Source organism: Anneissia japonica, unplaced genomic scaffold (assembly GCF_011630105.1).
Source record: "Anneissia japonica isolate Jap-2015-1 unplaced genomic scaffold, ASM1163010v1 scaffold287759_len370742_cov166, whole genome shotgun sequence".
In the NCBI taxonomy this organism is placed as follows: domain Eukaryota; kingdom Metazoa; phylum Echinodermata; class Crinoidea; order Comatulida; family Comatulidae; genus Anneissia; species Anneissia japonica.
Genome location: NW_022698619.1, coordinates 318,693 through 335,811, shown reverse-complemented (window position 1 = coordinate 335,811; position 17,119 = coordinate 318,693). Strand labels below are relative to the sequence as shown.

At 33.9% G+C, this 17,119-nt stretch overlaps 2 protein-coding genes across 2 annotated transcripts in view; both read left to right on the top strand.

Moving 5' to 3' along the window:
* The first annotated feature begins 1,002 nt into the window (after nucleotides 1-1,002).
* On the top strand, nucleotides 1,003-14,686 carry LOC117102686. The gene is made up of 15 exons (XM_033243066.1): nucleotides 1,003-1,026; nucleotides 1,529-1,631; nucleotides 2,567-2,732; nucleotides 4,939-5,042; nucleotides 6,354-6,451; nucleotides 7,125-7,182; nucleotides 7,276-7,478; nucleotides 8,379-8,468; nucleotides 8,682-8,858; nucleotides 9,751-9,996; nucleotides 11,514-11,705; nucleotides 12,866-13,030; nucleotides 13,751-14,029; nucleotides 14,139-14,213; nucleotides 14,561-14,686. The coding sequence occupies exons 1-15, from the start codon at nucleotides 1,003-1,005 to the stop codon at nucleotides 14,684-14,686; spliced, it is 2,106 nt and encodes a 701-aa protein (XP_033098957.1).
* A 1,202-nt stretch (nucleotides 14,687-15,888) lies between these two features.
* LOC117102692 overlaps nucleotides 15,889-17,119 on the top strand; it is a 7,428-nt gene continuing 6,197 nt past the window's right edge. The window contains exon 1 of the mRNA XM_033243076.1: nucleotides 15,889-16,184. Coding sequence (XP_033098967.1) covers nucleotides 15,926-16,184 — 259 coding nt within the window. The 5' untranslated portion in view covers nucleotides 15,889-15,925. The remainder of the gene's footprint in view (nucleotides 16,185-17,119) is intronic.

Here is a 17,119-nt window from a genome sequence, read left to right as displayed (position 1 = left end):
AAAATCGTTGCTACTACTACGATTTTAATGTTTTTCCATGATTATGACATCATCTGATTTGATTTGTCAAAATATGTTGTTATCGCATAACTGATAAATTGTTATCAAATCTTTCTAGTGTAAAAAATTCTCTTATTTCTTTTATTTTCTATATGAACAATTTTTATCTTTTTTATCGTTATCGTTGAAGTATAAACAGGCCTTAATGAATGCTTATGAGTAGGCCTACAATGGAGTAGAATATTTCATGATGTGAAAGATTGGATGTTCTATTCAATGAGGTGTAGCCGAGTTGAATAGAACATCCAATATTTCACTGAATTAAATACTTTACCCCATTGTACGAATGAGAAGCATTCATTATCTGTTTTATACAACGCCTGTGTATCTCTCACCATTATATCGATAAATACCTTGATGTCCTGAGGCTGTAGGTCTTCGGGTGTACGTAGGCCTAACCACCTCTAGGCTTATCCTGCTGTACCTAATGATAGCAAAATCTTTATCATACCTTCTTTACTCATAGGGTTTTGTGTGTTACTGCATATTTTATTGCCCTTTTTATTGATTCAGCATTACTTTCATTCAGTAATTCCTCAAAGCCTTCTTCACTCAAAAGTACAACAAATGGCCCATTACCAAATGGACCTGCCATTTTATTGGCAGAATGAGGGCTGCTAAATGACCAACTTCTTGATGCCGCGCGTTGTAACTACGCTATGCTAATTTTTCTGTCGCGCTTGCAGCGCGTTGCATTTGAGATTTTTGTCTTCTTGGAGATGAAAAAGTACTATTCGTCGATCATTGACTAGTACTCAAATGACCACGGAATAATCATTTTAAATCAATCTCACATGACCTGTTTTCAACCAATCAAATTAATAGAATATACAGTATACAGTTGTATAATATGTTATACCACACACATATGTAGCAAAGACAAGCCAAACTAGTCACTCATCGCAAAAATTGATTATTAGTAATATTAATACAGGGTAAAAGATGAAAAAGAATGTTATGCGCTGGGTTAGCATTGTGTGGACACTCTTCGGTAGTAACATGCGCATAAAATACAATGTTTATAGTAACTTTACTTTGGACGGAAGGCCATCTGAACATGTCTAGTGTCAGACAACATCTGTTGTGACGATGATTGTTAGTGATGATGATGATGATGATGATGATGATGGGTAGGCAGCCTTTATGAAACCTATTGATTGACAAAAAAAGTTTCCTAAAATATATCGATAATTATTTTATAATGATGAAAATAATGATAATGATAAAGATTATGGTAGTGATGATGATGAATATAGTGTAGCACAAGTAGTATAGATTAAACAAAACAATGCTAAAGAAATATTGTAACTACAACACATTAAAGTATTTATTTAATGTTGCAGATGTAGTTTACACTGAAGTCATATTATTAAAAATTATGTCATGTTTGACATAATGACATGTATGTTTTCTTTATGATAATTTGTGGCTGGTACATTGGTATGAAACATTTGTTTCATTGTTACAGAGTGGTCATACCCCTGGTGATTGGTTTGAACAAAATGCATGTTCTGCTTACAATGCTTCTGAAAGAGAAGAGCAGAAATACCAAATCCTACAACTACTACAACGTAAGTTTATTGTTTACCGCGAATCATCCTTTTCACTTGTAATTATCAATATTTTATTGGGTTTCTTACCAATTTAGTTGATGTTATCAAGGAGGTGATATAATTGAGAAATGTATTACTAGCTTCCCCACTCCTGATGATAAGCAATTGTTTTGCTTAGTTCCCGCTACTGCCGAAAAGCCATGCTTTTGACCTAATTTTCTTGAAAAAACCATTGTTTGTGGTTTTTAATTTTTTTTTACCTGTTACTTTATGTTTTTACCTTCCACTTTTGTCACTGGTCTTTAAAATTGGCCTAGGCCCATATATCAAAGATGTGATAGTAAAAATGACATTTTACATATTTTCATATCATTAAACTGGACAGAATGTAAATATAGACTGAATAGCCACCACTCGCCACTCACCCTCCACAGTAACATTGCAGCTGAGTTTCAGTAAAGCTCCACATTTTTTTAAAATAAATTGCTTAATTTAAACAAACGAGGACAAGTTTTACAGATAGAGTACATCTAATTTTAATACTTGTTTATTTTCTATTCATTATGCTTAGAATTTTAATTTTTTAAAATTATTATCACTATTATCGTTATCGTTAATTGATATCAATATGAAAAGCATATAGAGACTTTGTACTTTACAAGTGTACAACCATTACCATTAACTTTATCATTAGTAAAGAGGAAGCTTACGAATTTAAAACAAATATACCAATATCAATTGGCGGAAAGAAACACTGCTATTGTAAAATTGAAGTTTACTTTGTTTAAAATGTTAAATATGTAACTAGACTGGTAAAATACTTTTAGGGCTGTGGTACTGTACATTAAAAAAAATTTTATTAACTGTTTTATTAACCTATTTGTTAAATGAGCATAACACAAAACAGTAGAAATTGACCATGATAACCTCTCAGATGTTGTTCAATTTTACAGAAAAAATCATCCCAATGGAAATACAGGCACGTGGACCGGAAGCATTGAAAGCTTTCAACGAAGCTTTACAAGAGGGGGAAACAGAGGTTTATCAAGCAAGAACCCTTTTTCTCGGCCTTGAGAGAGTTGGAAAATCCTCTACCATTGATTCATTTTTAAGAAAACCGTAAGTAAGAAAGTTTTCTAAATAGATCTATGTCCTGAGGCTAAGCCTGGTACATGTTGAAACTACCATGACAATAATGTTAACATAGATTGAACCCTAACCTTTTTGGGTCCACACAAGGTGCTAACCCCAGAGCCTCACTGCTGTTCTTGTTCTAGTTTGAGCAAGGACTGTACATTACTGCCATCACCACTAATAGAACATGTCGCATGGATGGCGCTGTTGGTTAAGGATGTGTTCTGAAGAACTTAAAGTTGTGAGTTTGAATCGCGTCTTGGTATTCAATTTTTTTTTTTTTCCCAATTTTAAGAAATTTTAATTTTGTACAAATAAACATTCTAAATAATAATTTGTTTTGTACAGTACAAATAACATTCTATTATTTAAAAATTTCTATTTTAATGGCTCTTTAAAAAAACCCAATATAATAACTTGCGTCTGTACTGCATTTAAACATGAAGGAACACGTGGACCGGTGAGCGGTCGCTCTTGTTAATTTAAAAAACAGGAATTTTAAAGACTTAAAATGGAGATATTTTAAAATTTTATAACAAGCACAAGAAAAATTGCATAAGGTCTCAATTTCAGTCTCTTGTATTAAGTCGGTAAAATATCCTTTGGATACATCAGCAGTACTCACTTTGGTGAGTCAAGAGTCAAGCTTATAACATTTTCTTGATTGAAAAAAATCGCCCCTTTTATGCTCAACAATTTGTGGAGTGATTACTGTACATTTTGCTTGTGTCCTTCAGCTAGGCACTTCATTTGATTGTCTCCACCCAAGAGTAACTTGTGGGTACCTGGTAAGGCTGCCTACTGTTTACAGCAGGAACACTTGTACAGTACATGTACACCCAATGACCATGGAAATAGTGTTCTATAGTATAGCACAACCAAGTACAATTTGATGTAAGCTTCTGAGTAACGCTATACACCATTTTTGCAAAATTTGAAATGAAAATTTCCAAAAACTTGGCAACTACCACCGAGGGACTTCCAGAGGTCTGCAGCATTTCGCTCTACATAGTTAATCATGGATTAATTAAACGATAAATCTAAATTACTAACGAGCACAAATATTTGAAAAGTGGGGAAAGATCAAAATATTGAAATCAAGTTTAAGTCAGAGTTTCTGACAGGCCACCAGTTGAGAACCCCAGACTTAGACTTGATTTTAATATCAGAGGGTGTATTACGCGGCCAACAAGTGCATGTTATGCGACCCGCAAGAACAAGGTGAAATAGTATTTTCTGTTTCTGAGAGTGGGCTTAGATTTCTTACCTTAAATTTATAATTTTTCATTCTGTTTTGCTGACTAGGCCTAGTATATAGAGTATAATAATATAATATTTATATAATATAATATATAATATATAGAGTATATATTGCTCCACAAATTATAGCGATTTAATCAATCAAATTGGAAGAACTATCACAGCAAACAGCTAAGAAACAAATTCTATTTATACTGTTTGAGTCAGCCTAGTGCATTAGAATGGCAGCGCTGTGCTTCTGCCTGTAGTGTGTAGTTCAATATACGGGTAAGGTAAGGTAAGGATAACTTTCTTAGGTAAAGATCCCTGTATGAGTCTTCAGCAGCTTATTATATTTTTTTTTAATTCTTAATTTTGGAAGGGGGAAAACCTCTCCTGAAACCCTCCACCGGCTGTGCTCCCATGTTGCTGTTCTCTTTGGCATTAATTTTTTCAACATTTAGGAATCAAAAAACATCATCAAATATAAATAATAATTTTGAGACGTTCTTATTTCCAGATGTGCCATTGTCAATGCAAAGAAGCTTAATAGAGGTAAAATTCACAATGGGAGAACCTGTTGCAGATCTTACCTAATCTTACTGCTCCTCCCTCCTAGCTGTAGAGGTTTAGGCTTTTTTGAAAAGTTCATACACTATTGTTTCACCTGATCCTCCGCACACACTTTTCATTTTAACAATTTTTTACATTCTTCCTCCATGAATTTTATTGGTCTGCCTCTTTCTCTAGAAAATATCTAGTATATTTTTCATCATCTTATCCAAGGTTTCAACCATCTTCATCTTCCCTTGTGTCAATAATGGTATACTGTAATCATCATGTGTTACTTTCATTGGCAAATCCAGTTAAATAATTTTGCCATTAGGGAAGAATTTTGGAGAGTCTAAGGTATATTGGAATTTTAATAATTTGTAAATTTATTTTTCTTTAGCTTCAATCCAGATAAACACATCACTGATGCAATTGCAACAACAAAGGTGTGCACTCAAGATTTACAAAATGAATTAGAATGGAAAGAAACAGCAAATGACCATTGTAAGAATTTTTGTTTAATTATATGTATACCGTACATATCTTAGTGGTGATGAATACATTAATCTTAAACATTAAAGAATGCAGAACTTTCTGCTGAACCTTATAATCAGGCTCCGGAGGAAAACATTTTTTTGATATGTTGTAGAACTGATTTTTCTAAGACAGAAAAAAGTGTTTGACGAAAAACTGGGGAACGGTGAATGAGATACAGATTTTTTAATATTTAAAAACTGGGGGAAAAAGGGGCGTAACTGCCTATTTTTACACCTTATTCCCCCAGTTTTTAAATATTCAAAAATCTGTGTCTCATTCACCGTTCCCCAGTTTTTCGTCAAACAACTTTTTTCTGTCTTAGAAAAATCAGTTCTACAACATATCAAAAAAATTGTTTCCTCCGGAGCCGGACATTTAACATTACAATTATTTTTTCTGAGGTACTGCCTTGTCAATTAAATGCTTAAGATAAGGGTGTATTATATTATTCTCTGTTATTTGCAATACATCAAGAGCTAGACTTGTTCCCATGCATGTATAAAAGAGTGAAAATTCAGTTACTACCAATTAGATTTAAATTCCAAAAAAGCCCCAGTGGCTCATTTGGTTAAGGTGTCGGCATAGCCCAGAAGTTCCTGTGTTCAAATCCCAGTTGGGGAAACTTTCTATCATACATGTAGGTTCCTCTCCTTCAAATTTATAGTTTAGCAATACCACAGGACAGTTTAAAGTATGTCTGTAGGTTATACCTAAAACAACAATACAGCGCAGAATCGCATGGCCGGACGCACTCTTAGTGAAAAGTTTTCCTCCATTAGTGGAAAAGGAAGGGCGCCTTTTGCGTCTGGATATACTCAGCAATAGAAGGGCGCCCTGTACGTTGGGCACGAAGTATAGGAAACTTGCATGGTTAAAAAGAAGGGCGCCGCCTACGTTGGGCACGACTTCCGCCTCATTTTTACAATTCGAGAACTCTATCTTGTATTTCTAGTATCTTTGGTTATACCATGATTTATTTGAAGTATCTTCCAGAGATTCTCATCTTTTCGAAATGCTTAAAATGAAGGTGTATGACATATAAGAAAAATATTGGTAAACAATGAACTTTAATTTAATTGATGTGTAATTTAACATAATATTGATTTTCACAAACATTTCAGTCACACTATTTTATGTTGAGAAAATTTGCAGGTGCAACTGAAATATCCCTGAAAATAACTTTTTCTGTCTTGTTAAAATCAACCATGGTACCTAAAGTTTATTTTCTTCTATTTAATCCAATTAATTATTAATAATTTTTATATTTTATATTAACAGCTGGAGTTGCTGAGATTTATAATAAAGGACTGGCAGATGCAATAACGATGAAAATATCCAAAAATATTGATACAAAAGAGACCAACACAACAGAGGTGGTGAGTTTAATGGAAATTAGAAAAAATGCTAGTAGGAATGGACATCACAACCTTGGGAAAAACATTTCATATAGGGGTAATTGTTTAAGGCTTAGAGAGAGGAACTATCACACACCTATTTAACCTAATTGGCTTTCTGATTTATAAGGCTGTAGGCCCTATTTATTAATGTAAATGTACTATATGGGTGCATTCGAGTTTTTTGTGGAGTCTAACACAGTACGAATCCGGAAACGCCCATTTCCAGTTCTCGCCCGATTGGGTGTTAAAACTCAGACCATTTTTTATCACTTAACCCCCTTGGATTGTTTTAACACACCCCAGAAATAAAGTCTGTTTTAATGTTCATGGTTCCTGCTTCTTTTACAGTTTAATATTTTCAAAAACAAAACTAAAAAAACTATGATGCTTAAATGCAACCTAATAAATCAGTAAATTATTGAAGCTAATTAGGTAATAAATAGGTGTGTGATAGCTCTTCTCTCTAAGCCTTAAACAAATACCCCTCTTATGAAAATGGTTTTCATTTTTGTGGTGTTTATTCCTACTGGCAATTTTTCCTATACTCGAGTTTTCTCACAATCAATTAATGGTATTTGGTGATACTGATAGGATCTAACTGAAATATAATTGTCATATAATTGTCAGGTTGTATATTTATTTTTTTTTAAAGAATTTGTTATCAAAAGAAATAAAGGAAGAGGAAAAGATTAATGTTGAAGACAAGCATAGTGAGTCATTGTTTCCTTTAAATATTTATCCCATTAGTAAAAATAGCATTATTTCAATTTTGTTAATGATGGATGTTTAAATTGTTTATTCAGAACCAGAAATTAAAAGGAAAGAAAATTTGCAGATTCCATCAGTGGAACAGGTTCCTGAAAATATTGCGAGTGAAGTCGAGGAGAGAATGAAATCAATAAAGTTCACAAGAGAAGGAACGAATGGATGGCAAAAGTCTGGCAGTGGTCTTATTATAAGCATCTGGGACTTTGGAGGACAGCCGATATACCATGTGATACAACGTGTAATGTTAATTTTTTTACCTTTGTTGTTTAATAATTTAGTGCAGCGCGTGGGTCCTATGGGAAAAGGAGTAAGAAAATAAATGTGTATAATTTGTAGAAGCGTGTGGTGCAGTGCTTTGGGCATTGGACTTTCAGTTGGAAGGTTAGGAGATTGAGATCAACGCTAGTCACACTGCTTGTGTCCTTGGGCAAGACACTTTATCTACATTTGTCTCTCTTCACCCAGGAGTGTAAATGGGTACCTGGTAAAGGGGTGAATGATTCGGAATGAAATTAGTAGTGCTGAGTACATGCATATCTAGGAATACTCCTCATGGAGTGGAGGAGATCGCACAGTGTGTATAATTGATTCTGTATCCAATGATCAGGGAAAAAAGCGCCTTGAGCAATTTTGTATATATGTGTGCTATGTAAATCACATAAAATATAAACAAAAATAAAAAAATTATGATAGATTTCATATTTTGTTTGCAAGGTATATGGCGCATTCATTGGGATTTCTAAATCTGCAAGTGCTAAATACACTATTTTGCATATTTGTGACAGTTGGTATGCACATAGATACTGAGGACTTTGTTCATTCGTGGTGTTATACCAAGTATCTATTATGTTTGATAATTTTTGCCCAGAATTCATTATTTGTTATTTTTATATCCCATGGCAACAAATTAGTTATAATAAGTTGGTTAAAATACTAAAAATGACCATTAAGATTTCATTGGAATAAAAATTTAGTTCTGCTTCTTCAATTTTGACACCCTCCTCCCCCTTCAGTTCCACATTCTCAATTTTCGCACCCCCACCCCATTGTGAGTGTTCCATTAAAAAAATAAAATAAAATGAAATGATGTTATATCGAATATTTATACAATTAATGTCAACAAATTGTCTTGTTACAGATTTTCATGGCATCTCTTGCTGTTGCATGTGTGGTATTCAATCTAAATGATGACCTTGATGCGCCCGCTAATGTCAGAGATCCAACAACTGTAAGCATTAACATTGTCTTTTATTTTCATAAGTAAATGTTCTAAATTTAGATTATTTATGGCCCATTTACAAGGTACATTTTACAAATGGTTATTCTATAATAACTATAACATGCAGTATTGGGCTTGCTCATACTATATTTGTATGTTTAATTCTTTTGTCATTGTCTTTGATTATTAATTATATAAATCTTCAATTTTTTTAAATTTCAGGGAGAAATGTACAAACATCGAATGACACACCTTCAGTTTATTCTTTACTGGATTCGTTCAGTATTTATGAACAGTAGAGAGTCAAAACTGGATGATAAACAACTTTCACCGCCAGTATTACTGATAGGTACACACCTAGACAAACTTGAGGGGAATGAAGAACAAAGGAAAAATAAGGTAAACTGTGCTGTATCATCCATTTTGGAGTAGAGTTGAATAGCTTAGTGTTAAGATGCTTGTCTTCCAATCTTAGGGTCCTGGGTTCAAATCCAGTCACGTCAACAGGATTTTTTTTTCTTACGATCAAAACAACTCCACCCTTTAAGCCTCATAACAGGACTTAGTTTATGTAGAGCATCTTGTTTATATGCTTATCTTGTGAAAGGATTGCCACTTTGGTTTGCCATGGTCCTGAGCCTAAAAATAGAGTAAATAAAACAAAATAAATATTCTACCTACTTTATTTCTTATTTCAGTCTGGCTTCAGACCTAAACAATTAACTCTAACCTCACTAACTACTACCTTTCATGGCTTCTTCACGATACTAACAATAAACACTTCACTTTATTTAATTTATTCATTGATCTTTTATTTTTTTTCATAAACACTTCAACACTTAAACTTTGATCCTCATGTTGATATGTATGCTGATGATACAATAGTTTATCACAGCATTACTTCTGTACAAATCATCTACTATGGTTAAAATCTAACTCTAAACATTAAAAAACAACATGAAATACTTGTTTCTCATTGTCTTTATGTAAATCAATACATAGGTGTAGCTTAATTAATGTTTATTTCTTGTATTATTCTTTTGCATGTATGTAAAGACAGGCCTAATTCATCAGTTCAAGCTGGATTGACCACCCTGACAAACATTGTTGAAACAAATAAATACACATTCTGCACAAATATGTTGTAGTACATAGTCGATAATATAATAATTATTAGCTTTTTAATTATGACGAAAAATTAAATGTGCCTCTTACATCTCAACTCCTTATACACACACTAAATTCACCCCAAACAATATTAATTCTAATAAACAATCATCTCTAATTTCAGGCTGAAGGAATATTCTCCAAAATTCATTCAGCTTTGGCAGGCAAACCTTATGAGGCAATGGTTTTTTCAACTATGTATGCTATTGACAACAGTGTACCATTCTCCAAGAGCAGTGCTTCTGAAATCATGAGCCAAATTTTAACATTCACCAAGAAAATGGTCAGACGTCTGCCTTTGAAGTGGTTGTTGGTTCAACAGAAAATCCAGAAGTTAAAAAAGAAACATATTTATCTACCAACGAATGAAGTAAGAAACCACTTTACAGATGAATTAAAAGTAGATTTGCATTATTTTTTTAACTTGAGGACATTATTTGCATTTGTTGTGCAGTAAAATATTTGATTCTCATAATTGTCATTAATTTTTTTCATTTATTTATTCAGGTATCAATATTATTAATCAACATTTACAATTGTATAAACAATTATATATATTTTCCTAATTTATATATATATATATATATATATATATATACACAAACAGATCAGTAAAGCTGATGAAGGCCAGAGGACTGGCCGAAAATTTCTTTCGAAAATAAATGAAGTGTTCTACAGTCTATCTGTCATAGTAGTTTAATTATTATTTCTTAATTTAATATTATTAAATTATTAATCAACAGTTATGTAATACAATATAACACATTTTTCTTTATTTAAATTTGTATATATATATATTCCTATTCCTATTAATCTTATTATTTAATTTAATTTGTATATATATAGGTATAAATATGAATTGAAGTATTTTTTAAACTAATTAAATGTGCAATGTATTTTATTATTAGATTTGTTATTAATTTTTTTTCTTATTACTTGTAATACAATTGAACATTTTGTATGTTTTTTATATACCGAAATAAAATAAAAAAGGTTTAAAATACATTACAAAAGGCAGAACAAGTATGAAATTATTGCATTATAATCAAAAACAAACAGATCCAGAAAACATTTTTAAAAAGTAGAACAAATATTGGTAAAAAAAGCTTTGTCCGATGAGGTATAAGAATTTGCTTTACATTTTGAATATAAATCTTTTTATTTGTTATTATCCTGATGATGAAATACCATGGGATTGATTCCTCCATAATTTTACAGTATCTTTGAATTTGTTATGGTATACCTAATTATGTGGCATGTTCTCACAAACCCATAGAAATTGAAATACTTTTTATATAAGTATATTTTATACTTTAATTAGCTTTAGAATATACAATGTATCTTATATATAACTTATTGAATTAGTTTCCTTTAATCAAATAAATAACAATTAAACTTTATGTATCAGACTTTCAAAATTCAGCGAGGGCACAGGTTGCACAAGATACGTATGAATGCATACACAAGGAACACTTAAAATTATTAACTTCCGCTGTTATTGGCAGAAACAATAGTGTTGTCTTGGATAGTTTCTTTGAGAACAGTTAAAGTTGCATGGCCAACAGAAATTCTAGAATTAAGCCTGAACAAAATGCCTATGTTTAAACCTATAACCTGTAGTTTTCATGTTAAAAATTTGTGACATGATAGGTAATTTCAGATTTTAATATTTTATTTTTTACAAAATGTCTTTTAAAAGTTTACACAGTGATGATTTTCATAATCAACAATCGAATTCAGCATCAAATAAATATCAGTAAAATATTTATTGTTAATGTTAATTGAAACAAATTGGTATAAAATAATAAATATGTGAAATAAAGTAATATGAAACTAAAAGTAGACATTAGTAAACCTAATACAAATTTTAATGATATTTTTTATCAGGTCATTGCATTACTTGATCGTTGTGAAGTAAAACGTGATGCTCATCGGGTCTTGCTTGAATATTTACATGATGTCGGAGAGCTCCTTTACTTTCCTGATGATAAAGCCTTAAAGGATGTTATTGTTTTAGATTTGATGCAAATAGTTGACATGTTTAAAACAGTAATAACTGTTATAAATCCTAAACTTCAGGTAAGCTAAGCACATGTATTGGTTTAATCAAGATTTACTTCTACAGTAGTTATATATTCATAGTTGTTTTAAATTTCTGGTTTTTTTAGCTCCAATGAGGAGCTCTAGGAATACCCTGGTGATTGTGTGCTTTTTTGCTGATTGACAGCTTTTTTCATGGCTAAGTGGGTTTCAGCAAAGGACTGTAATTTACTACCATTACCACTTCTATACACGCCGTATGGATAGCGCGGTCGGTTTAACCATGCCATCCTTGCAACGGCTCCATGCGATGGTGCTAATGAACCAAAGGCCGTCAGTTTGAATCGCGTCTTGAAGTCATTTTTATTTTCAATTTAAAGACATTTTAATTTTGTACAAATTATTTAATCTAATTATTTGAAAAATTCTCTCTTATAAGGAGTTCAAGAAATACTCGGCTGATTAATTAAATAATCATTAGATTTTTTCTTGTGAAGTGTACCACCAATACCAAGGACTGTATGTACTGCCATTACCGCTAATAGGGCACGACGTATAGATGGCGCGGTAGGTTAACGATGTGTTCTATTGTATCAACGGTTGTGAGTTTGAATCTTCTCTTCGTATTGAATTTTTTTTTTAAGACATTTTTTTAAACAATTTTAAGACATTTTAATTTTGTACAAGTGAACATTCTAATTATTTAAAAAAATTCTCTTAGCTCTTCTAATTTTTTTTGCCATACAGCTCTTGAATGTCTTAGAACGTTCATTTATACAAAACAAAAAAATTTAACACAGAGGCGCAAAACTCAAGACCTTCATTTCCTAATTACAACACAGTATTAACCAACTGAACCATTTATACGACGTGTCCTGCTAGTGGTAGTAATTAATGGCAATTATGAACCTGTGCCGAAAACCAAATATAATATTAATAACTTACACCACTGTGTACAGTATTTAAGCATGGAGGATATTTGCTCCATTATTTAAGCATGTTTTAATAAACTCTACTGCCTCTATTATACTGCCCTCATCAGAGCTTTTGAGATTACAAGAACTTATTTATTCTGGTTTATTAAAAATACATTTTGACATCATTAGCAGCACAAACTGAATTTCATGTACCTAGTCACTAAAAAAATAGAAAAAAATCTGTAATTGGAAATGTAATATATTCTGACATTTCAATATTAGGAGCCATTATTAAAAGAAGCTTGGAGAAAATTGGATTCTGGGATCTTAGAGGAGCTTCTCTTGAAACATCTCTGGCAGAAGTTCAATCTTACAGATGAAACGTTTGACTTCTTTATACATCTGATGCAGAAGTTTGGACTGGTTTGTGAAAGAAAGATTTCAAAGGTAGGGACTTTCACAGATAGAGAGTCTAGACCACAGGCGGGCAAAGTGCGGCCTGAGGGCCGCATGTGGCCCGTCAACGATTTTTTTTTGTGGCCCGAAGAATTAAAAACTCTATGTTTGTGGCCTGCCAATCAAAATTGTCTAGAAAACACCTTGTTTTTTACGGTCTGACACTAATCATATGTAAAAAGTAACATTGAAACTGAGAATAGTGTGATGTAAAAGCAGTGCTTGAAGGTTTTTGGAAGCTCACTGAAAACATCAAATTTGGATGCGGCCCTCTGTGTTAAATCAAAAATTCACTTTGGCCCTCCGACCAATTTTTATGCCCACCCCTGGTCTAGACCAACCTCAGCCCCACCATGTTTAGGGTTGAGGTAAGAAAATTTATGATTATGGCAAACGCTAGATTGCCAAAAATGGCACTCTCAAACCAAAATTTGATTAACATTTTCCTTTTCTCTATTTTTAAATAATTTTGAAAAGAATTAGGGAGCGGGGGCCTGGACAGGCTCAGCCACCCCTTGAATCCGCCACTGATCTTGGTTAGCGGTTGGCACAGGTAACTTGGAGCGGTGCCAGCGGCAGCCCTGAAGGCCAGACGGCTAAATTGGTGGGTGATGGACTAGAGACGTTTAGTTGTTTATGAGTGGTATGGGTGCACTTTGTTTGTTCTGTATCTTGGACCTGTGCAAAGTTTTTTATTTTTTTATTTTATAGACTGAACGGATTTTCTATGTTCTGTCGCGGTTGAAGCCTGAACATGTAGATTCATTGCCCCCTGAGGATTATGGAAAGCGTGCAGTTTCTATTTTCCATGATTTTGGTGGATATCTACCAGATGATCTCTTCCAACGCGGTGTAACAAAATTTATTGAGAAATTTCAAGTAGAAGACAGTGAACCTAAGCTGGCTTATGAGCATGTGGAGTTGGGCATTCACGAGCATCACCATGTGATTTTGAATGTGGCCACCATCAAGCATCGTCGTATGTTCCAGGTATGTAGGCCCAGCCCTGGTCAGTGTATCACTTTCATGAACATGATTTAAAAAAACATAAACTCGATCACTGCTTCCAAAACTTAACTAAACACCTTGTATTTTGCAGATGACAATTATCAGAAGAAAGATTCTCAACACCGATGCAGAGGAAGATGAACCCTCCCCTAGTGTGTGTAAGGAGGTAAGGTGTTGCTAGTTAATTCATTTATGCTTAGACAGTAGCGTATCTAGGGGTGTGCGCGGGGGGGAGCACACGCTCCTCTAACAACTATTCACGTCCCCCCAAAAATCATTTGCAAGTAGTTAAAAATCACCTTATTTTGTGAGTTCACCGTGGACCCCACCCCCAAACTTCACCTTCATGCCCCTCATTTGCACCCCCATTTCAAGACTTCTTGATATGCCACTGTGCTTAGATGAGTTTACTGAATTTGAGTATGTAATTTAAATTGTTTAAAAAGAAATGGTACTCTTTATTAAAAAAATTGTGTATAAATATTTATTATTATTGTTCTCCCTTTTCTCAAGGTTCTGAGATTTGTTGAAGCAGAACTAAGACTTTTTTGTCAGAGTGGTGCACGAGGGGTAGAATTAACAAGGTACATCCCCTGCGTGTGTACCAACCACGCTTATTATCACCAGCCTGTTTCTTAGACCAAGTTTGGTTGAGCAATCAGTACTGTTAAGGGTTATTTTCTACTTTATTACCTACTAGACTATAGAGATTTATACAGTCGAGGCATAACCACTCCCTCCCTGCTCTGGGCCCTGCTCAAGATACGGTACCTCCACGACATGCATAAAGCTCCAGTGGAGTCGTCGCCTGCTGAGGTACTTTTTAGGCCTAGGTCTGAGACAAGAATATTATTTATGGCAAATGCTATCGCTGCATGAAAAAAAAAATGAATCTCCCCATTTGTTGATTATTTTACAGTTATTTCAAATCCAAAATTAAATCATAGGATGTTTGTAGTTACTGCCGAGGATAATGATCATCATATGACATAAATATTATTATTACGTACTGGCATGAGGTTGTACCATACCAACCAGGCCTATTATCACCAGCCTGTTTCCTAGACCAAGTTCGGTTGAGCAATCAGTACCTTTAAGGGTTATTTTCTACGTTATTACCTACTCGACTACAGAGATATATAGAGTCGAGGCATAACAACTCCTTCCCTGCTCTGTGCCACTTCACAGTGGAGCCTAGGCCTATACATGTACATATGTAGCCTACACTAGCAGCATTCCAAGAGCCTAAATGAAATGCACAGAGATTGCCAAAGTAATTATAAGTCACTATTTAAAAGAAAACCAGTAATAGCTGGAGGCGCCTATTTGGTCTATTGAAGTTGGTAAAAAAAATGTCTTGAAAATGGTAGCCCGTAATGTACAAAAATGGTATAAACACTACAGCATCTACAGTAGGCCTGGACCTAAGCAACTTAATAAAAATTATGTTAGTCTTGTATGTAATGCAAGAAATTGATTGTAAAATACATGTTTATACAATAAGATCCGAAAAGTATATGGTTAATACTATCCGAGAATCTACTTGATCAAATTACGAAGGCCTATTGTTGGCACACACCATGATTGTCACCAAGGTCATTGCATATCAAACAACCATGTTATTTTTACTTCATCTACAACATATACTATAGCAGTGATAAATACATTTTCATTTCATTATATTCATTTTCATTAGTTTTTTTTAAATATCTTCTCCAATGCAGATGTTTTAAGTAATAAATTGCTTATTATTTTGTGGTCAAGCTTGGTTACTATAGAATTATGGTAATATACAGTACATAGCAGGATATTTATCTTTGTTGTCATGCGTTTTTAGGTTATGTGGATGACGCTGTCATTGCGACGGTGTCAGAGCAAATGGACGTCAGCTGGAGAAGCTTTGGTGTCCGTTTGGGACTTCCATGGTCAAAGGTCAATAAGTTTTTTGCTGATGAACAACTGACAGAACAGGCTATCGTCAGTATGTTGACGTATTGGAGGGACAGCATTGAGAGAGATAGACATCAACTGAAAGTACTGTGCATCGCTCTGAGAGAACATGGTTATGTGAGTCTAGCTGGAGAGTTATACCAGGGTGATCTTGATGATGAAATTGCACCCATTGCGATACATAATGGTAAGGCTGTAGTGAGGATAGTTCTAAAATTTGGGAACCACTACTGTATGGGGCTAAGATACTAACTATGGCACCAAGTTACAAAACTAATATATGCTATCGGTAGCCAATACCAACCTGCTCTTTTCCGAAGACTGTAACTGCGTTCTTCAACATATTGCACATGGGACCCACTGCTCATCTGCACATTGCACTATTGTGATTTGCATTCATCCCCAGCTGAAGCACACATAAGAACACATTTGGAATTTAATCAGGATTTTGAAGGTCTGAAAGCATCTTCAGCGTATATACATTTTGCTACTATCAGTTCAGCCGACGGATCTAAGCAGCTTTCTCAAAAACTATTGTTGAATGTCTTATTTTTGGTTTCAGGCCACTTGGCAGATGTCGACATGCTGTCCATTGCCGAGCATTTGAGCGATGATTGGAAAACCTTGGGCATCATTCTTCGTTTTAAGCCATCTGAACTAAGGCAAATTGAGTCCTGTCTCTTATACACATCTAGTGCTGCAAAATTAAATTTTCAAACACTTATCAGTTTCGTTTGGCAAGGCTCAAGTGGATAGTGGGAATAAAGCCTGAAGTTTTTCAAGGAAAGGTACGGTACCTTCATGACATGCATATGGCTCCAATGGAGTCGTCGCCGGTTGAGGTACTTTTTAGGTCAAGGTCAAGTCAAGAATTATTCATGGCAAATGCTATCGCAGCATGAAAAAAAAAGCGAATCTCCATTCGTTGCAAGAGTATTATTTTACAGTAACTTATTTTAAATCCAAAATTAAATCATAGGATGTTTGTAGTTACTGCTGAGGATATAACAAATATTATTATACATACTGGCATTGGGATGTATGTGCCATACCAACCACGCTTATTATCACCAGCCTGTTTCTTAGACCAAGTTTGGTTGAGCAATCAGTACTGTTAAGGGT